Below are 16,431 nucleotides of genomic sequence, written 5' to 3'. Positions count from 1 at the left end.
AACTTTAATTAAAGGCACAGGAGCCCTGAAAAGCTTCAAGAGCACTTTGCCTGTCCACACTGGACAGGCTGCTGCTGCAATTGCTATAAGGAACGTAGCAATATGAAGAACAGAGATGCTGGCCTTCTAGTGAATTTGAACCATCCTTATTTTCATGCTTCTTCCCATCCAATAAGATCAGGTTAGGTTACTCAAAGCTGTCTGGCATTGGCTACGTTCTCATCTCACTCACAGAAATAGATTACTTACCCGATAATCACTGGAAGTGACATAGAAGATGGGCAGGAAGGCCAGCCAGATGATGCATGTGGTATACATGGTAAACCCAATGAATTTGGCCTCATTGAAGTTTTCAGGACATTTCCTGGTCTTGAAGGCATAGACTGTACACAAGACGATCAAGAGGACATTGTAGGTGAGTGAAATTAGCATACTTGAGTCTCGGTTGCTGCACTTGAGGGTGACAATATACCTTTTGTCGGACTCTGTCTCCTTTCGTGTTCCAGGCTTCTCCACCATAAGCCAGATGACAACAATAATGAGCTGGCAAGAAATTAGAGCCATGCAGATGACCACTTGTGAGGTAGGGCTTATGAACCGCGGGCGCTGCACACCCTCTTTGACCCCACTGAAGATCCGAGCAATACGGTTTGTCTTGGTCAAGAGGGCTGAGTAGCAGACAGCAAAGGAGGTACCCAGCCCCAACCGCCGCAAGGTACAGACCACAGTGGAGGGCTTAGCAATGAAGATGAACGTCATGCTGTAGCACATCAACACCCCAGTGAGCAGGATGTAGCATAGTTCACGGCCAGAGGCCTTTACGATGGGAGTGTCATTATTCTTAACAAAGACCCCAAAAACAAACAGAGTGGAGATGAAACCAAGGCAAGAAATAGTGACTGGTCCAATAGCCCAGACATCCTTCCAGCGGATGTACTCTTGGGGTAGCTCATAGCATCCATTTAATGTCTCGTTGGGCCAGTAGCCAAGACCACAATCCCTGCAAGTGAATTCATCCAGCAGATATTCATAAGGCTGGCATGGAATGCATATCCAGCAGCACATGTCTCCTGGCTGCATGCTCTTCATCTCGTTCTTCTTGCAGGGGTCACTGCACTGTGAAACAGGAATGGAGGTCTTCACCCATGGAATGAGGCTTGTGTTGAGAATGAGCCCTTCTGCCCAGTAGCCCACTTTCTGATAGCGATACCTCCCATTGGCTCTGTGGTAGTTGAAGATATTGTAACGGCCAATTCCATCCCCGCAGTGGTCAAATCGAACGGTACTTTTGGTGTCTAAGGATGGTCGAAATGGAGCTGTGAAATGGAATAGGAAAATCTAATTCAAAGTATAGGGGAAAAAATTAAATATAATATTTGATGTCCACTTTTAATTGACTCCAACTCTGTATATTCCTGCCACTCTCCTTCCCAAGGTAGGTCTACAGAGGATTCACTACAAAAAGTTTTCACATTTTGAGAGGGATCTGCTTTTGTCTACCTCCATGGACCCAAAAAATTCACTAAGAAAAAAAATGTGGGCAGAAAACACTGTTTCCTTAGAATGTATTTTTTAAAAGAAATATTTGATTAATTAATAAAATAAAAACTCATATTCAGGTCAACATTTTAAAAATGAACCAAAGCCAAGCAGGAAGCCTTGTCTTTTTTGATCATATAATTTCAGTTGCAAATATCACAATTGTGTATTTCAGTATGCTTTGTGCTGAATGTGTCCACTTTTCTGTTCTGTTATTTTTGTTTTCAGCTTTGTTACTTCAACACAGAATTCTCCTGGGTATTTGTATATAGGTGTTCAAGGACGTCTTCCCCACTGTACATAAACTTTATACATTTTCTGTGTACAGATATCCTCAGCAAACGGGTTTGCTGAACACAAAAAAGAAAATGTGAACACATTCAGTTCCCAGTCCAGATTGGGACTACAGTGGGGGCAAGGGTTAGAGCCCAACTTCATCTACCCTGAGGTCCTGATCTGGATTAGGATCCCTTATGGCTGCTATTTAGTCAAGAAAAAACAAGCAAGGAAATGCCAGTCACCTGATTAAATTCACATCTAGTTTGGCCCTTAAGGGAAACTGCAACGGAGTGCCCCCGCCCCCGGAGAATAGTAGCTTGCGCTATATTCTCACTGCAGTGAGCACTTGTTAATCAGAATGGCGGAAAAGGGAAAGGGGACACCCAGACTGAGTCTGTGTCTCCCCCTCCCCGACCCCCCAGTAGGTCACAGGTTGCCAGCAAGACTGTAGACAGGTATTTTGGAGGGAGGGGACCTAACCAGTTATGGAATCATTGCAAAACACCCAGACCATAAATACAAGTCACCTAATACGTCTATATAATTGTATTAAATATGAGTAAATATTAAGTTTATTACATTAAAAATAAGGGAATATTTTTGCTTCGTCCCAGTGCTTCGTCCCAGGGCCTTTGCATTCATTGGCCACAATACTGGAAGGCAGAATGAAGTTTAGGTGTGAATTTGATGGACCATGTAGCCTGATCACAATAAGTTCTTTACACCTGGGATCTCCAACATGGTGCCCACCAGAATCCTGCCCCTCATTGTTTTATATTAGGAGGCTGTTGCGCTGCAAAGTGAAGTGCCAACCTTCAGCGGCATCTTTATTTCCGAGAATGCCTCTGGGCCCCACATGGACCCCAGAGGCATTCTTAGGATGCAGTCCTATGCATGTTTAGACAGAAAAAGTCCTGCAACTCCCAGCATTCCCCAACCAGCCATGATTGTGCTTTTAGAAAACAAAAATGGTCAGTGGCTGCAGTCCCCCACTTTGTTTTGAAGTATGCCCAGTTTCCCAGAGAAAAGAAAGCTGAAGGTGGTAGGGGGCATCCTGGGGGCTAGAGAGAGGGTGGGAGGCAGGGAGTGAGGACCGTGTTTTACCTGTCGTGTTTGTGTGTGTGTGTGTGTGTGTGTGTGTGTGTATGTGTGTATGTGTGTGTGTGCGTGAGAGAGAGAGAGAGTTAGCTGGTTTGTTGGTATGGTGTGTCTTTTGCCAGGGTGTTTGCACTTGTCTGGATTTTTTTTTATGTATGTGTGTATTCTGCCTGGGTTTGTGTGTGTTTGGCCTTAGCTTACCATCAAATGTCACATTGAGCATGAAGTCCTTGTAGAACCTCTTGCCATTTACCGGCTTCATGGAATCACAGAGCTTGGTTGCATTGGGGCACAATGCCTGGTACATGTTATGTAGGGCATGGGCCATCGCGTAGACTGCGTTGACTACAAACATGATCTTGGATTCCTGCTCAAACTTGCCCGTTTTTAGGGAGAAATGGCTACAGTTCTGGTTGTGGAAGCTGCACTGGAACTTGTGTTCCCAGAACTCTCGGAACCACGGGTTTCTGCTGTTGTTGTAGGGATCAAGGTTCCGGAAGTACACAGCAAATTCCTGCACCGGGTAGGATGACAGTTCAATCGTGATAGCTCCGTCAGCCACTGGCTCGCTGCCAGCCACAACGCTCTCAAGGGCACCCCAGCCATCACTGGCCACCCATGTGAAGGACACATTGATCCTCTGAGCAGCTGCCAACAGCTCCCGAGCATCCTCACTTCGGGTAAACAGCACAACCACCCTTGCGCTGGGCTTCTGCAGCAGTGCCTTGATCACCCCATCAAACGTCTTCTTGTTCATGGAGCGTCCCACTTTCTCAGAGGTGGCAATGCAAATGTTGCGGGCCCGGGCTTGCTGCTCAAACGCTTCGATGCCTGTCTCTCCATAGTCCCCTTCTGAAGCTACCGTGGAGACGTAGGTCCAGTTGAAGAAACGCAGGATCTCAGACATAGCCTTGGCCTGGTAGAAGTCTGGGGGGACGGTGCGAGCAAAGTAATCATAGCGAGACTTGTCGCTGAGTTTGGCACTGGTGGAGGCATAGCTGATCTGGGGGATTTGGAACAGTCGCAGGAGGTTAGCCACCTGAAAGGGAAGAGAGAGGAAGGGAAGGGGACATGGTGAGCAACAGGAAAGTGGCAAGCGAAGAAGGGGCGTACAGAGGGACTCGTGATGGAGACTGGTCGGCGTACTCCAGAGAGGAAAACGTTACCATCTAAGTACAATGCCTTTGGAAGAGGAGGGGATAGTGTCCTGCCCTGTTCAGGAACCTTGCCCTCTCTAGATCCTCATCTCTTATGGTTCAATTCAGACACCAAGCTGAGGTTAAGAAAATTTAGGTGTGGTTTAGTTGTGATGCCTGAATTGACAAAACTATGGTTTGCAATCAAGCAGCAAACTAGAATCAGAAACTGTAGTCTGAAGTGGGTTTGCGAATGGTGGGTTCTGCTCCTTCTGGTTGGACATGATGTCTGAATCGACATACTGTAGCTATGGCCATCACTCACCTTCAGAGGCTGCTGTGCTGTGATGAGGAGAGAGAACAACTGTAAACCATGGTTTACAGTAAGCCTTACTGTACCATTCTCAAACCATAGTAAGCACATTCCATGTTTTGGCTTGATGTTTAAATCATAAGCGAACAAAAGTCCACTTGATCGTAATCTTTGCGTAGATCTGGTTTAATGAGATTTGGAAGGGAGGGCAAGCTCTGCAAAGCACAGGGACCCTGATGGCGTTGCCTAAGTTGGCATCGAAAGAGCTTTCAGCAGACATTGACTTGGTTTGCATGACACGACAGCCAGGTGCCTGCAGGCACCATTTTTGCATGATGCCCACAGGCATCCAGGTTGCCATGGCTTGTCATGTTCTGTGAACCCAAGCATGAGGGTTACATAACCCTCAGATAACCCACAGCTTATTTTAGGGCTATTTGAGGGTTGGCTAACCCTCAGACAACCCCTACCATGTTGGTTCTCATGTCATGACAAGCCACGGCAAGATGGACGCCCACGGGCACCATGCAAAAATGGCGCCAGTGGGTGCCTAGCACAATGTGACAACCCCCACAGGTAAACTAATCCATTGTGGGCTCTCATGTTGACTGAACCAGATTAATACATATACACTTTCAAACTTTCCTGTGTGATCATGATGACTAGAAAATTGCTCTTTAAAAAAATACAGCTCAGATTCAGAGGAAGCAAAATTCATTGCCACCTCCCTCCCTGTATGTTGGATTTGCACAAGTACAGGGACGTAGTGGCAATCCAATATTTGAAACATATGTTTGAAGTTCTTTGCTACTGAACACATATTCTTAATTAGATGTGTAATCTATTTTATTTGTTTTATATAAGGCATTAGATTATCAGAGGTTAACAATGCTGACATCAATTAGCCTAATCTGAGCTAATTGTTTATGACATATCAGTGGTACGTTGAGGCTTCTGTAACATGCACTTGAACTATATCGTATGCACTGAAATGTTCTGTAAAAATGTTGGTCGGCTGTTACTATGCTAAATGTCTCTTAGATGTGACAGCACACAAAGTTCAGATAACATAGACCCATGTTCTGTGGGCGCCATAATTCTGGACCGCACAAAATACAACCAGGTTATCGTGTGGTGAAATGGCCTAAATGATCTTCCAGGACCATCAAAATTAAACCTTTACTGAGATGAATAGGTCATTTAACGGAGACTGTTATTACAAGCTTCTTGCTGTTTTGTACAGACAGATGTGAACTCATATACTTGGATGGCATTTTGGAAGTTTCCCCTGGCAGCTTTAACAGCTAAAATCCCAGGGTTTAATCCAGATCAGATCAGTAGGGATAAATACTTTGCCAATGACTTCCATAGGAAGTGGGCTAACTTTTTACAAAATGGCAAGATGAAATGGTGGTAAATTAGGTAGCAGCTTCATAAAAAAAAAAAAAAATTCCAATGCATGGTTCCACCATATGCTCTGACCTACATCTGACTCTTTAGCTGCATAGCTAGCCCTTTATTGGGAACTAGGCTAGATCACACCAAGCTACTGCAATGGAAAAATAAACCAGGGTCTCTTGCTTGTTGTACTCAATGAGCCACGCTACTCATTAGTTTAAAGTTACAGACTCTTCATAATTGGAGACAGCAAAACAACAATCCTATCCAGATTGTCAGCATCTAGTCTTTGTAAAAATCCTTTTGCCAGGCAAATAGAAGAGCCTTGGTATTGATTGTCACATACAGGCACCCTTCTAACCATGACTGCAGGCTTTCATAACAAATGTATGCATAAAGCATCCTATTGGCTGTCTCCCTGGCTAACTGGACACATAATTGGTACAAATGTCCATCACATTTGCAGGAAATTGCCCAAGTTGCAACAAAATGAACATTTATAGAAATCTGCCCCTTCATATATAGTTAATTCTGATTTTTAACTAATGGCAAGGGCACAATTTAGGGAAGGCAGGGGGCAGTCCACCTCCCCCATGTTTCAGACCACATGCAGTTATTCTTCAGGAGTAAGTATATAATTTGAATAATCACTTCAATGCAATTAAAGCATTAAAACATCTACAAAGACACTCAGGAACCTTTCTTGAGAAGCTTGTCCCTCTACCAAAATCTCTTTACACCCCCCAACCCACTGAAATGGTGTTCCTGGGGTGTTTCCTGACGGAGGGCTCCTAACAGGACTGGCATCAAGCGTAGGCATGGTTGGGCACCTGCCGAGGGTGCCCACAAACCAGCAGGGGCCCACTGACAAGAGTCCCCTGGAATTGCTCCTCCTGTCAAGCAAGCAAGCGGTAATGATGACAAGAAAGGGGGTGAAGAGCAATAACAGCAGGTGACAACAGTGGTGAGAAAGTTGACCTTCTGAGGGAGGGGGCCCATTAAGGGTGCCTTGCACAACGGTCCTCAGAAACCTGGAGCTAGCACTGGCTCCTAGCACTACCAGCCAAAACACATTGTGCACCTATTCCTTCTTTTCTTAACTGATTTTTTTTCTGGTAAGAGTGAAGACAGAAGAAGCTGTGGGAGAGCACAGGAGGACTACAAAGACAATGTCTGCCCCCCCACCTGCCCCCCCAATAAAATTATGTGCAGTGCAATTGCGCAATCAAATCCTTGTCTGGAAGCACCCTTGGTCTACAGAGCAGTATTAAGCAAACATAGCAAATTCAGACACCACCACCCCGCCCTTTTCTCCATCTCAGACCATACGCAGCACAGCAATATTGCAACTTGCTAGGTACTTGCTAAACCTCCTATTTTGATGACCTGGAATGGATTACAAACTGGAAGGGAGCGTACCACTCATATCACTATGCTTGGTCTGAAGCATAGTGGGCTGCAAAATGGTTGGCATGCTTCATATACCCAGGATGGGCTGTAGGAAGGGGACAGAAGTCTAACAGACAGGCCTGTAAGATAGAAATGATCAGACATGGAAAAAGATAGGAGGGTTTGGATTGGTTACAATAGTTAAGAATCATGACCAGGGATGAGTACATCATCACAGTCACATTCCAGATTCCAGACATTCAATATCCAGGCAGTGCCTAAGATTAAAACCATAATATAAAAATATAAATATACAATATAGCTAAGACATATTAAATCATAACCAGTGGGTGTCAGAAAACAGATGAACAGAAAATCAAAATGACAGGCATTACATATAAACAAAAGGCAATATTAATGATTATATATTTTGTCTCCCTCACAATGAGCCTATGAGATATAGTGACTGGCTGAAGGTCAGCTGGTGAGCTTTATAGATGAGGGGGATTTTAAACTGGGAATCCCCAGTCCCAGTCCAGCATGCTAACCAGTACACCACACTGGCTCTCAAGCACTTGAACATTGGGTTGGATCCAGGTTAGTCATACTTAAGAGGAGACCTACTGAAATCAATGGGATGTAAGTTAGTCATGATCTGGCCTGCCCCTCTGCATTTTGATCTGAAGTCCCATTTATTTCAGTAGGTCTATCTAAGGATGACTCTATCTGGATCTAACCCCTTTTTCCCCAAGAGATGAAAACCCCTATACCCTGGTGCCTGAAATGTATTAGCCTGTGCCAGCCTGTAAAGGCTCAGGCAACCAAAGCCTGCATGAGCAGTGTACCTTCCTAGTAAGCTGCATTAGCAGGAACAGTTGAACCCCAGAGGTTAAAATAAGCTGAGACCCGAGCTATAAAAAGGTGCATGATAGCACAGAGAGAGCTCAGAAAGAAGGGTGTTGAGAATTAGGGTACTCAGGGATATAGACAAAGAAAAGGAAGTCCTCCCCTTTAAGGTGATGGGAATTATTTGGCAATGAGGCCCCCTGTTAAAAAGGAAATTAGCAGAGTTCGATTACTGCATTGCGCTCTACGTGGAGTGGCCTTTGAAGATGGTTCAGAAGCTGAAGCTCTGATTGATAGTGGCCAGATTGATAATGGGGACCAGAAGGTCCAGACATATAAGACCGACTCTGGCCCACTTGCACTGGCTGCCTATATGCTTCTGAGCTCAATTCAGCATGCCAGTTTTAACCTATAAAGCCCTACACGGCTTGGGACTGCAATACCTTATGGCATGCCTCTCCCAGAATGAGCCTACCCATACGCTACATTCAGCATCTAAGGTCCTCCTCCAGGTTCCTCCTTCGAGGGAAGCTTGGGAGGTGGCAATGAGGGAGAGGGCCTTCTCAGTGGTGGCCCCCCATCTGTGGAACAAGCTCCCCGATGACGTCTGCCTGGTGCCAAGATTATTATCTTTTCGGCGCCGGGTTAAGACCTATCTCTTTTCCCAGGCATTTGGCAGCACATGATGAGTTTTAATCGGTCCTGGATGTGTCTTTAGCTATGGCTGACAGTTCAAAGTTGTTTTTAGTTATATGTTGTTTGTGTATATTGTCTATGTGCTTTTATGTAAATGGGCTTTAAACTTTTTATATTGTATTTAATGTTTAACTTCTGTAAACCACCCAGAGAGCCATCCAGGCTATGGGGGTGGTACAGAAATGGAATGAATGAATGAATGAATGGCAGAACAGAATGAGTATGTACCAGTCCCACATGCAAGGCTAAAAAAGAGAGAGACCACACTCTTCTTTAGCGAAGAAAAGCTAAAATGGTTTGCTCACAATATTATTGCAAACAAATACAGGTACAGCATAGAGGTTCAGACAAAGCTTGTTCAGTCCATTTCTTTGGGTTCTGTAACACGGGCAGGTGCACGAGAGAGTAAGCACTGTGCTCTCAGCAATGGTGGAAGGGTGGGGGCGGGGGAAGGGGAGGAGCAAATCACAGGAAGGATTCTAAGATTCCAGGATTTATGCATAATAAAACATGAACTTTATATTCCAAAACAAGAAATTGTACCAAATCTAAATTACCTAACACATTTATTTGTTTTTTGAAGTATGTTAGCTCACTTTTCAATTTAAAAGGCCTAAGGAGACACACAGCAAGTACAATTACTATCTTTTCTCACAGGATTCTCATGTCTTTCAGGTTGTGGCAGGCAGAAATCCAAGAAGTGCATGGAGATGCAATGGTGTGGACATCTTCACCTGAGTTTCTGCCTGTCACACAGCTGTTGAAAGGATAGGAATCCTGCTGGAGGAGGGGGGAACCCCACAATGGCAGTTTTATAGAGACAACACCAACTCTCAAAGCCTGGGGAAGTTTCTCCCATTGTGTTTCTGGGTTCACACAACACGCCAACCCACACTCAGGGCATTTCTACACCAGCCTAAAATCCTTCATTTAAAACTGGGCTTTCTGCTTCCGTTTTAAATGCGGGATCACAACTGACTCCCTTTACGTGTGCTTCCTTTTTCCCTTCCCCCCACCCCCACTTATCTGAGTCTTCCATTATCTGTCATTGATCTTGCCCCTCTTCTTGCCAGTTTAACTCTTTTGACAGAGGAAACTGAGGCGGAACACAACGGGGTAATTTGATAGCTCATTAACTGCTATCTATTTAAAAACAGAACAAAGGGCAATTAGTGCAGGAGGGTCACGGCAGGGGCACTGTGTCATGTAAAGTGCCTGCAAACTTCTGTGAAGGAGCAATCTCAATCGCAGGATAAAAGCCCTCAGTGGTTCATTGTGGGTTGTTGTTGAATCGTGGGTTGTTTGTTGAACTGTGGGTTAGTGTGTTGCATGAACCCAGGACATTTTCTGCAGGGTGGCTTGTTAATCATGCAGTATGGCTAATTTTTTGCAAACAAGCCATCTTGAGAACCCATAGTTTTTTGTTGGGTTGTTCAGGGTTCTTAACAAGCCACACTGAATGGTTAACAAGCCACCCTACAGAAAATGTCCTGGGTTCAGACAACACGCTAAGCCATGCTTCAGCAACAACCCACACTCAACTACTGAGCATGGGTTAGTGTGTGTGTGATCAATCCCTATGGGTTCTCAAGGTGGCTTGAGAAAAATAAGCCACATTGCATGGTTAACAAGCCATCCTGCAGAAAATGCACTGCATACAGACTCTGACAACTTGGTGGAAAGAAATTTGAAGATGTTGGCTCTAATACAGTGAGGCCTCCTGAAAACAAGCTGTTATGACTGAGATCTAAGCCTCTCCAGAGTATTCATGACCAATGGCTGAAACAGTTTGTTTTCGGTCATGATTTTCACTGTCATAATTTCCCTGGTGCTCTGAAGTCATCCTTGCAAGTTGTTATGAAGCTATATTTTACAGATTAATGGTTTGCTTTGATTCTTCAGAAACCATCCCAAAATAAACCCTTGCCTCCCAGGGAGGCCGTGCAGTGCAACAACGCTTGTCCTTTGACTACAGTTGAATGCTGTGGGTGGGGAGCAGCTGCTGGCTCCTTTACTGCCTGGCACAGTATTAAGTGTTCACTGAGTGGAGCTGCAAAGTTCGAAGCCAAATCCTGCAATACATCTCTGGGTTGGGGAGAAGCTTTAAAACTACTAAGAGACTCTTGCTGAGTGGATTTGCAGGATTGAGCCTCTGTATCTTCTTTGCTGGGTCTGAGATCCTTCCAATAAGACTAACTGAAAGGGTGACCTTCTCTGATTTACAGAAGGCTCTTATTGGGTAACCCCTTCATGGATCACTGCCTTGTTGTGGCGAAGGGGCTTGCGTAACTCAGTGAAGCCATAAGCTATGCCGTGCAGGGCCACCCAAGACAGACAGGTCATGGCAGAGAGTTCTGACAAAATGTGGTCCACTGGAGAAGGAAATGGCAACCCACTCCAGTATTCTTGCCAAGAAAACCCCATGGAACGTATCACAAGGCTAAAAGAGATGACGCCGGAAGATGAGCCCCTCAGGTCGGAAGGTGTCCAATATACTACTGGGGAAGAGCAGAGGGTATTTCCAAGTAGCGCCAAAAAGAGTGAAGCGGCTGGGCCAAAGCCGAAAGGACACTCAGCTGTGGATGTGTCTGGTGGTGAAAAGAAAATCCGATGCTGTAAAGAACAGTATTTTTTAGGAACCTGGAATGTCAGATCAATGAATCAAGGTAAGCTGGAGGTGGTCAAACAGGAGATGGCAAGATTGAACATCGACATCTTGGGAATCAGTGAACTAAAATGGACAGGCATGGGCGAATTTAATTCAGGTGACCATCATATCTACTATTGTGGGCAAGAATCTCTTAGAAGAAATGGAGTAGCACTCATAGTCAACAAAAGGGTGGGAAAAGCAGTACTGGGGTACAATCTTAAAAACAATAGAATGATCTCAGTACGAATCCAAGGCAAACCATTCAACATCACAGTAATTAAGTCTATGCCCCAACAACTGATGCCGAAGAAGCTGAGGTTGATCGGTTCTATGAAGACCTACAACACCTTCTAGAACTAACACCAAAAAAAGATGTCCTCTTCATCACAGGGGATTGGAATGCTAAAGTAGGAAGTCAAGAAATCACTGGGATAACAGGCAGGCATGGCCTTGGTGTACAAAATGAAGCAGGACAAAGGCTAATAGAGTTTTGCCAAGAGAACACGCTGATCATAGCAAACACTCTTTTCCAACAGCACAAGAGACGACTCTACACATGGACATCACCAGATGGTCAATATCGAAATCAGATTGATTATGTACTTTTCAGCCAAAGATGGAGAAGCTCCATACAGTCAGTCAAAACAAGACCTGGAGCTGACTGTGGCTGAGATCATGAGCTTCTTGTTGCAAAATTTCGGCGTAAATTGAAGAACGTAGGGAAAACCACTAAACCATTCAGGTATGACCTAAATCATATCCCTGATGAATATACAGTGGAGGTGAGGAATAGATTTCAGGGATTAGACCTGATAGACAGAGTGTCTGAGGAACTATGGACGGAGGTCCGTAACATTGTTCAGAAGGCAGCAACGAAATCCATCCCAAAGAAAAAGAAATGCAAGAAAGCCAAGTGGCTGTCTGATGAGGCTTTACAAGTAGCTGAGGAAAGAAGGGAAGCGAAAAGCAAGGGAGAAAGGGGAAGATATATCCAACTGAATGCAGAGTTCCAGAGAACAGCAAGGAGAGACAAGAAGGCCTTCTTAAATGAACAATGCAAAGAAATCGAGGAAAACAACAGAATGGGAAAGACTAGAGATCTCTTCAAGAAAATTGGAGATCTCAAGGGAACGTTTTGTGCAAAGACGGGCATGATAAAGAAGGGAGGGACCTAACAGAAGCAGATGAGATTAAGAAGAGGTGGAAAGAATACACAGAAGAACTAAACAGGAAAGATCTTAATGTCCCTGATAGCCATGATAGTGCGGTCACTGAACTTGAGCTGGACATCCTCGAGAGTGAAGTCAAGTGGGCCTTAGGAAGCATTAGTAACAACAAAGCTAGTGGAGATGACAGTATTCCAGCTGAGCTATTTAAAATCCTAAAAGATGATGCTGTTAAAGTGCTGCATTCAATATGCCAACAAATTTGGAACACTCAACAATGGCCACAAGACTGGAAAAGGTCAGTTTACATTCCAATTCCAAAGAAGGGCAACGCCAAAGAGGGTTCAAACTACCGCACAATTGCGCTCATTTCACATGCCAGCAAGGTGATGCTCAAAATCCTACAAGCTAGGCTTCAGCAGTATGCGAACCGAGAACTACCGGAAGTACAAGCTGGGTTTCGAAGAGGCAGAGGAACTAGAGATCAAATCGCCAACTTTTGCTGGATAATGGAGAAAGCAAGAGAATTCCAGAAAAACGTCTATTTCTGCTTCATTGACTACGCGAAAGCCTTTGATTGTGTGGATCACAACAAACTGTGGCAAATTCTTAAAGTGATGGGAGTACCAGACCACCTTACCTGTCTCCTGAGAAACCTGTACAAGGGTCAAGAAGCAACAGTAAGAACCAGACATGGAACAACCGAGTGGTTCAAAATTGGGAAAGGAGTACGACAAGGCTGCATATTGTCACCCTGCTTATTTAACTTATATGCAGAGTACATCATGAGAAATGCCGGGTTGGATGAATCAGAGGTCGGAATTAAGATTGCCGGGAGAATTATCAACAACCTCCGATATGCAGACGATACCACCCTAATGGCAGAAAGCGAAGAGGATCTCAAGAGCCTCTTGTTGAGGGTGAAAGAGGAGAGTGCAAAAGCTGGTTTGAAACTCAACATTACAAAAACTAAGATCATGGCATCTGGCCCTATCACTTCCTGGCATATAGAAGGGGAAGAAATGGAAGCAGTGACAGATTTTACTTTCTTGGGCTCCAAGATCACGGCAGACGGTGACTGTAGCCATGAAATTAAAAGACGCTTGCTCCTTGGGAGGAAAGCTATGGCAAATCTAGACAGCATAGTAAGAAGCAGAGACATCACCTTGCCGACAAAGGTCCGTCTAATCAAAGCTATGGTTTTCCCAGTAGTAATGTATGGCTGTGAGAGCTGGACTATAGGGAAGGCTGAGTGCCGAAGAATTGATGTTTTCGAACTGTGGTGCTGGAGAAGACTCTTACGAGTCCCCTGGACTGCAAGGAGGTCAAATCCATCCATCCTAAAGGAAATCAACCCTGAGTGCTCATTGGAAGGACAGATACTGAAGCTGAAGCTCAAATATTTTGGCCACCTAATGCGAAGAGAAAACTCTCTGGAAAAGACCCTGATGCTGGAAAAGACTGAAGGCAAAAGGAGAAGGGGACGGCAGAGGATGAGATGGCTAGATAGCATCACCAATGCAATGAATATGAACTTGAGCACGCTCCGGGAGAGAGCGCAGGACAGGAAGGCCTGGCGTGCTATGGTCCATGGGGTCACAAAGAGTCGGACACGCCTGAACGACTGAACAACAACAACAACTTATTGGGTAAAAGTATTAATCTGAACATAATGCAACCCAAACTGGCAGTGTTGTTTGAAGGGGTCATGTTAGATGAAAAAACTCCCCCAGGCACAATTGAACTTGGATATACTCTGCATAGAAGAGGTCCTGCTACAATACATATATTACCACAAGCATGTAGATGAGGAAGGGCCCTGGCTCAGTGGTAGAGCTCATGGCTGGGATGCTGAAGGTTTGATCCCTGGCCTCTCCAGGTACTACTGGGAAAAACTCCTGCCTGAAACCCTGGAGAGCCGCTGCCAGTCAGTGTCAACAATATGGAGCTAGATGGGCCAATGGTCTGACTCTATATACAGCACCTTCCTATCTTATTCCACGTCATAGATGATTACATGCACATATATTCAGAAGTAAATCTCAGTGAATTCAATATGACTCCCAAATAACAGAGCAAAACTATCTTTTATCTTGGAAAGCTCCAATGCTGGAGCCTTCAAGATAACTAAAATCCTACCGGGCTCATGCTGGCAGAGCAGAAATGAGGGAGGAGTGGCGGTTCTCCTCCTTTCCCTGCCTCCTAGGCCTTGTTAATTTTTAATTTAACCAATTTTCTCCCATTGAAACGAATAGTAGGGAATTAATTTATACCAGCTCCAGGGCTGGTATAGATTACCGGCTGGTTTGGGGGTATATTTGAGGGCCAGGGTAGCTGTAAATCCTTTGGATCCACTGTCTCTCCCAGACTGACAAGCAACTGGCATTTTGTTAAATCCATTCAGTCTGTGTTTTGCAGATTGTCAGGCGTCTTTTGTTCCATCATCCGTTCATTGATGGAATCAGATTTATGCCCTCAGAATTTCATTCTATTTGCACTAATTCACATTAGCGCTAATTTGAATTAGTGCATGAACTAATCTGGATTAGTGCATTTGCGCATGTGCACATTAGCACAAATCCCCCCCCCCCCCCGCCAAATGAAAAGCCAGTCTGCAACTCCGCGGAATGCGTGTGACTCAGGACAAGCTGGTCTGCTGTGGAATCCGGAGCCTGGATTCATAGAAATCCAAACTCATTTGAATCCACTGCAGATTTTTCCAACATCCCTAACCTGGAATGCCTTCTTTTCCCCTTCTCCAATGTTGGAACCCCAATGTCGGAGAGGTAAGATCTATAGAAGTTTCCACGTGGGGTGGAAGAGGGGATCTGAGGTCAGATCTCCCCCTCTGAGGACAAACCTCTGTCCTCCTTGCGGGGGGGGGGGGATCTGCTCTGTCATATGGCCCCTAGAACCACACATCCCCAGGGACTTCTAACTGGGGCCTTGCTCACTGCTAACATGCTCATGATGCCGGGTCCCCAATTAGCAACCCAGTAGACATATTCTGAACTGCCTTCAGAGGCAGCTCCACACCTTACACACTACAGTGATCTAACCTGGAGGTTACCAGCGCATGGATCATTGAGACCAGGTCTGCTGTAATCTGTATAAGGTATGTAGAAATAAACTCAGAGAATTACTAGGGAATTTGTGGGATGCTCTTAAAATTGTAATGGCAAAACCAAAACAAAAGATGTGGAAAAATAAGGAGAAACGGGGAGTCTAATATATCACGCTGATGTGCATTCAACCAGGGTGGATGGGTAGGATAAAATCTGCTAGTTTTATTAGAAAATTGGCAACCATTTGTTACATTTTGAAACTGAACTAAACCAGAAGAAGTGGTACAATTCCAGTTATAGATGCAATTGAACTGAGGCATTGTTAATAAGGGTTGCCACCTTTTTTTCCTGGCAGCTCTGTGCCTATAATAATAGCTGCATCACAGGCCGCACTTCTACACGTGAAGTCTGCCCCCATATGCAGATGGAGCGATAGGAGAAGTCTGTTGACTTTCCACCTGGCACGGGGGCCTGCCAGAAGAGGAAAAACCGCAGAACTGTCAAATAATTTACCGGCAGTTAAAATGTGCACCAGAGCTGTGGATGGTATTGCTGCAATCCACAGCTCAAACTCTCCACTTGTTCCAGATGCTCTGCAGTAATGTTCATTATCTTCAAAGGGAAAAATCCTCACTAATGAGGTTGTTAAAAATACAAACTACAAAAGAGACAGGCTAGAGAAAAACCTTCCCATCTGATAGGTTCTTCCGAGTTGAGAGCCAGAACACACTTCACAGCTCTGGATGTGTCAAAACCTTGCTGCATAATTAACATGCACAAATAAATGTTAAGCTGAAAATTACATTCTATCACAGCAAAAATGCTCTTGAGATTGCAAATCACCCTTCAATGACTC

The 16,431-nt window shown here is 44.7% G+C and overlaps 1 protein-coding gene across 1 annotated transcript in view; it reads right to left on the bottom strand.

Moving 5' to 3' along the window:
* The window catches only part of GRM2 (glutamate metabotropic receptor 2), an 84,669-nt gene that overhangs the window by 32,985 nt on the left and 35,253 nt on the right, over positions 1-16,431 (bottom strand). The window contains exons 2-3 of the mRNA XM_084832457.1: positions 3,118-3,955; positions 250-1,316 (exon numbers count right to left, since the gene is read on the bottom strand). Of these exons, the coding sequence (XP_084688583.1) occupies positions 250-1,316; positions 3,118-3,955 (1,905 nt within the window). The remainder of the gene's footprint in view (positions 1-249; positions 1,317-3,117; positions 3,956-16,431) is intronic.

This window comes from Heloderma suspectum, chromosome 2 (genome assembly GCF_057233095.1).
Source record: "Heloderma suspectum isolate Gila_16-S chromosome 2, 16-S_ref, whole genome shotgun sequence".
NCBI classification, from domain to species: domain Eukaryota; kingdom Metazoa; phylum Chordata; class Lepidosauria; order Squamata; family Helodermatidae; genus Heloderma; species Heloderma suspectum.
Note: the sequence above shows the minus strand (reverse complement) of the source record. Positions and strands in the feature narration are given on the sequence as shown.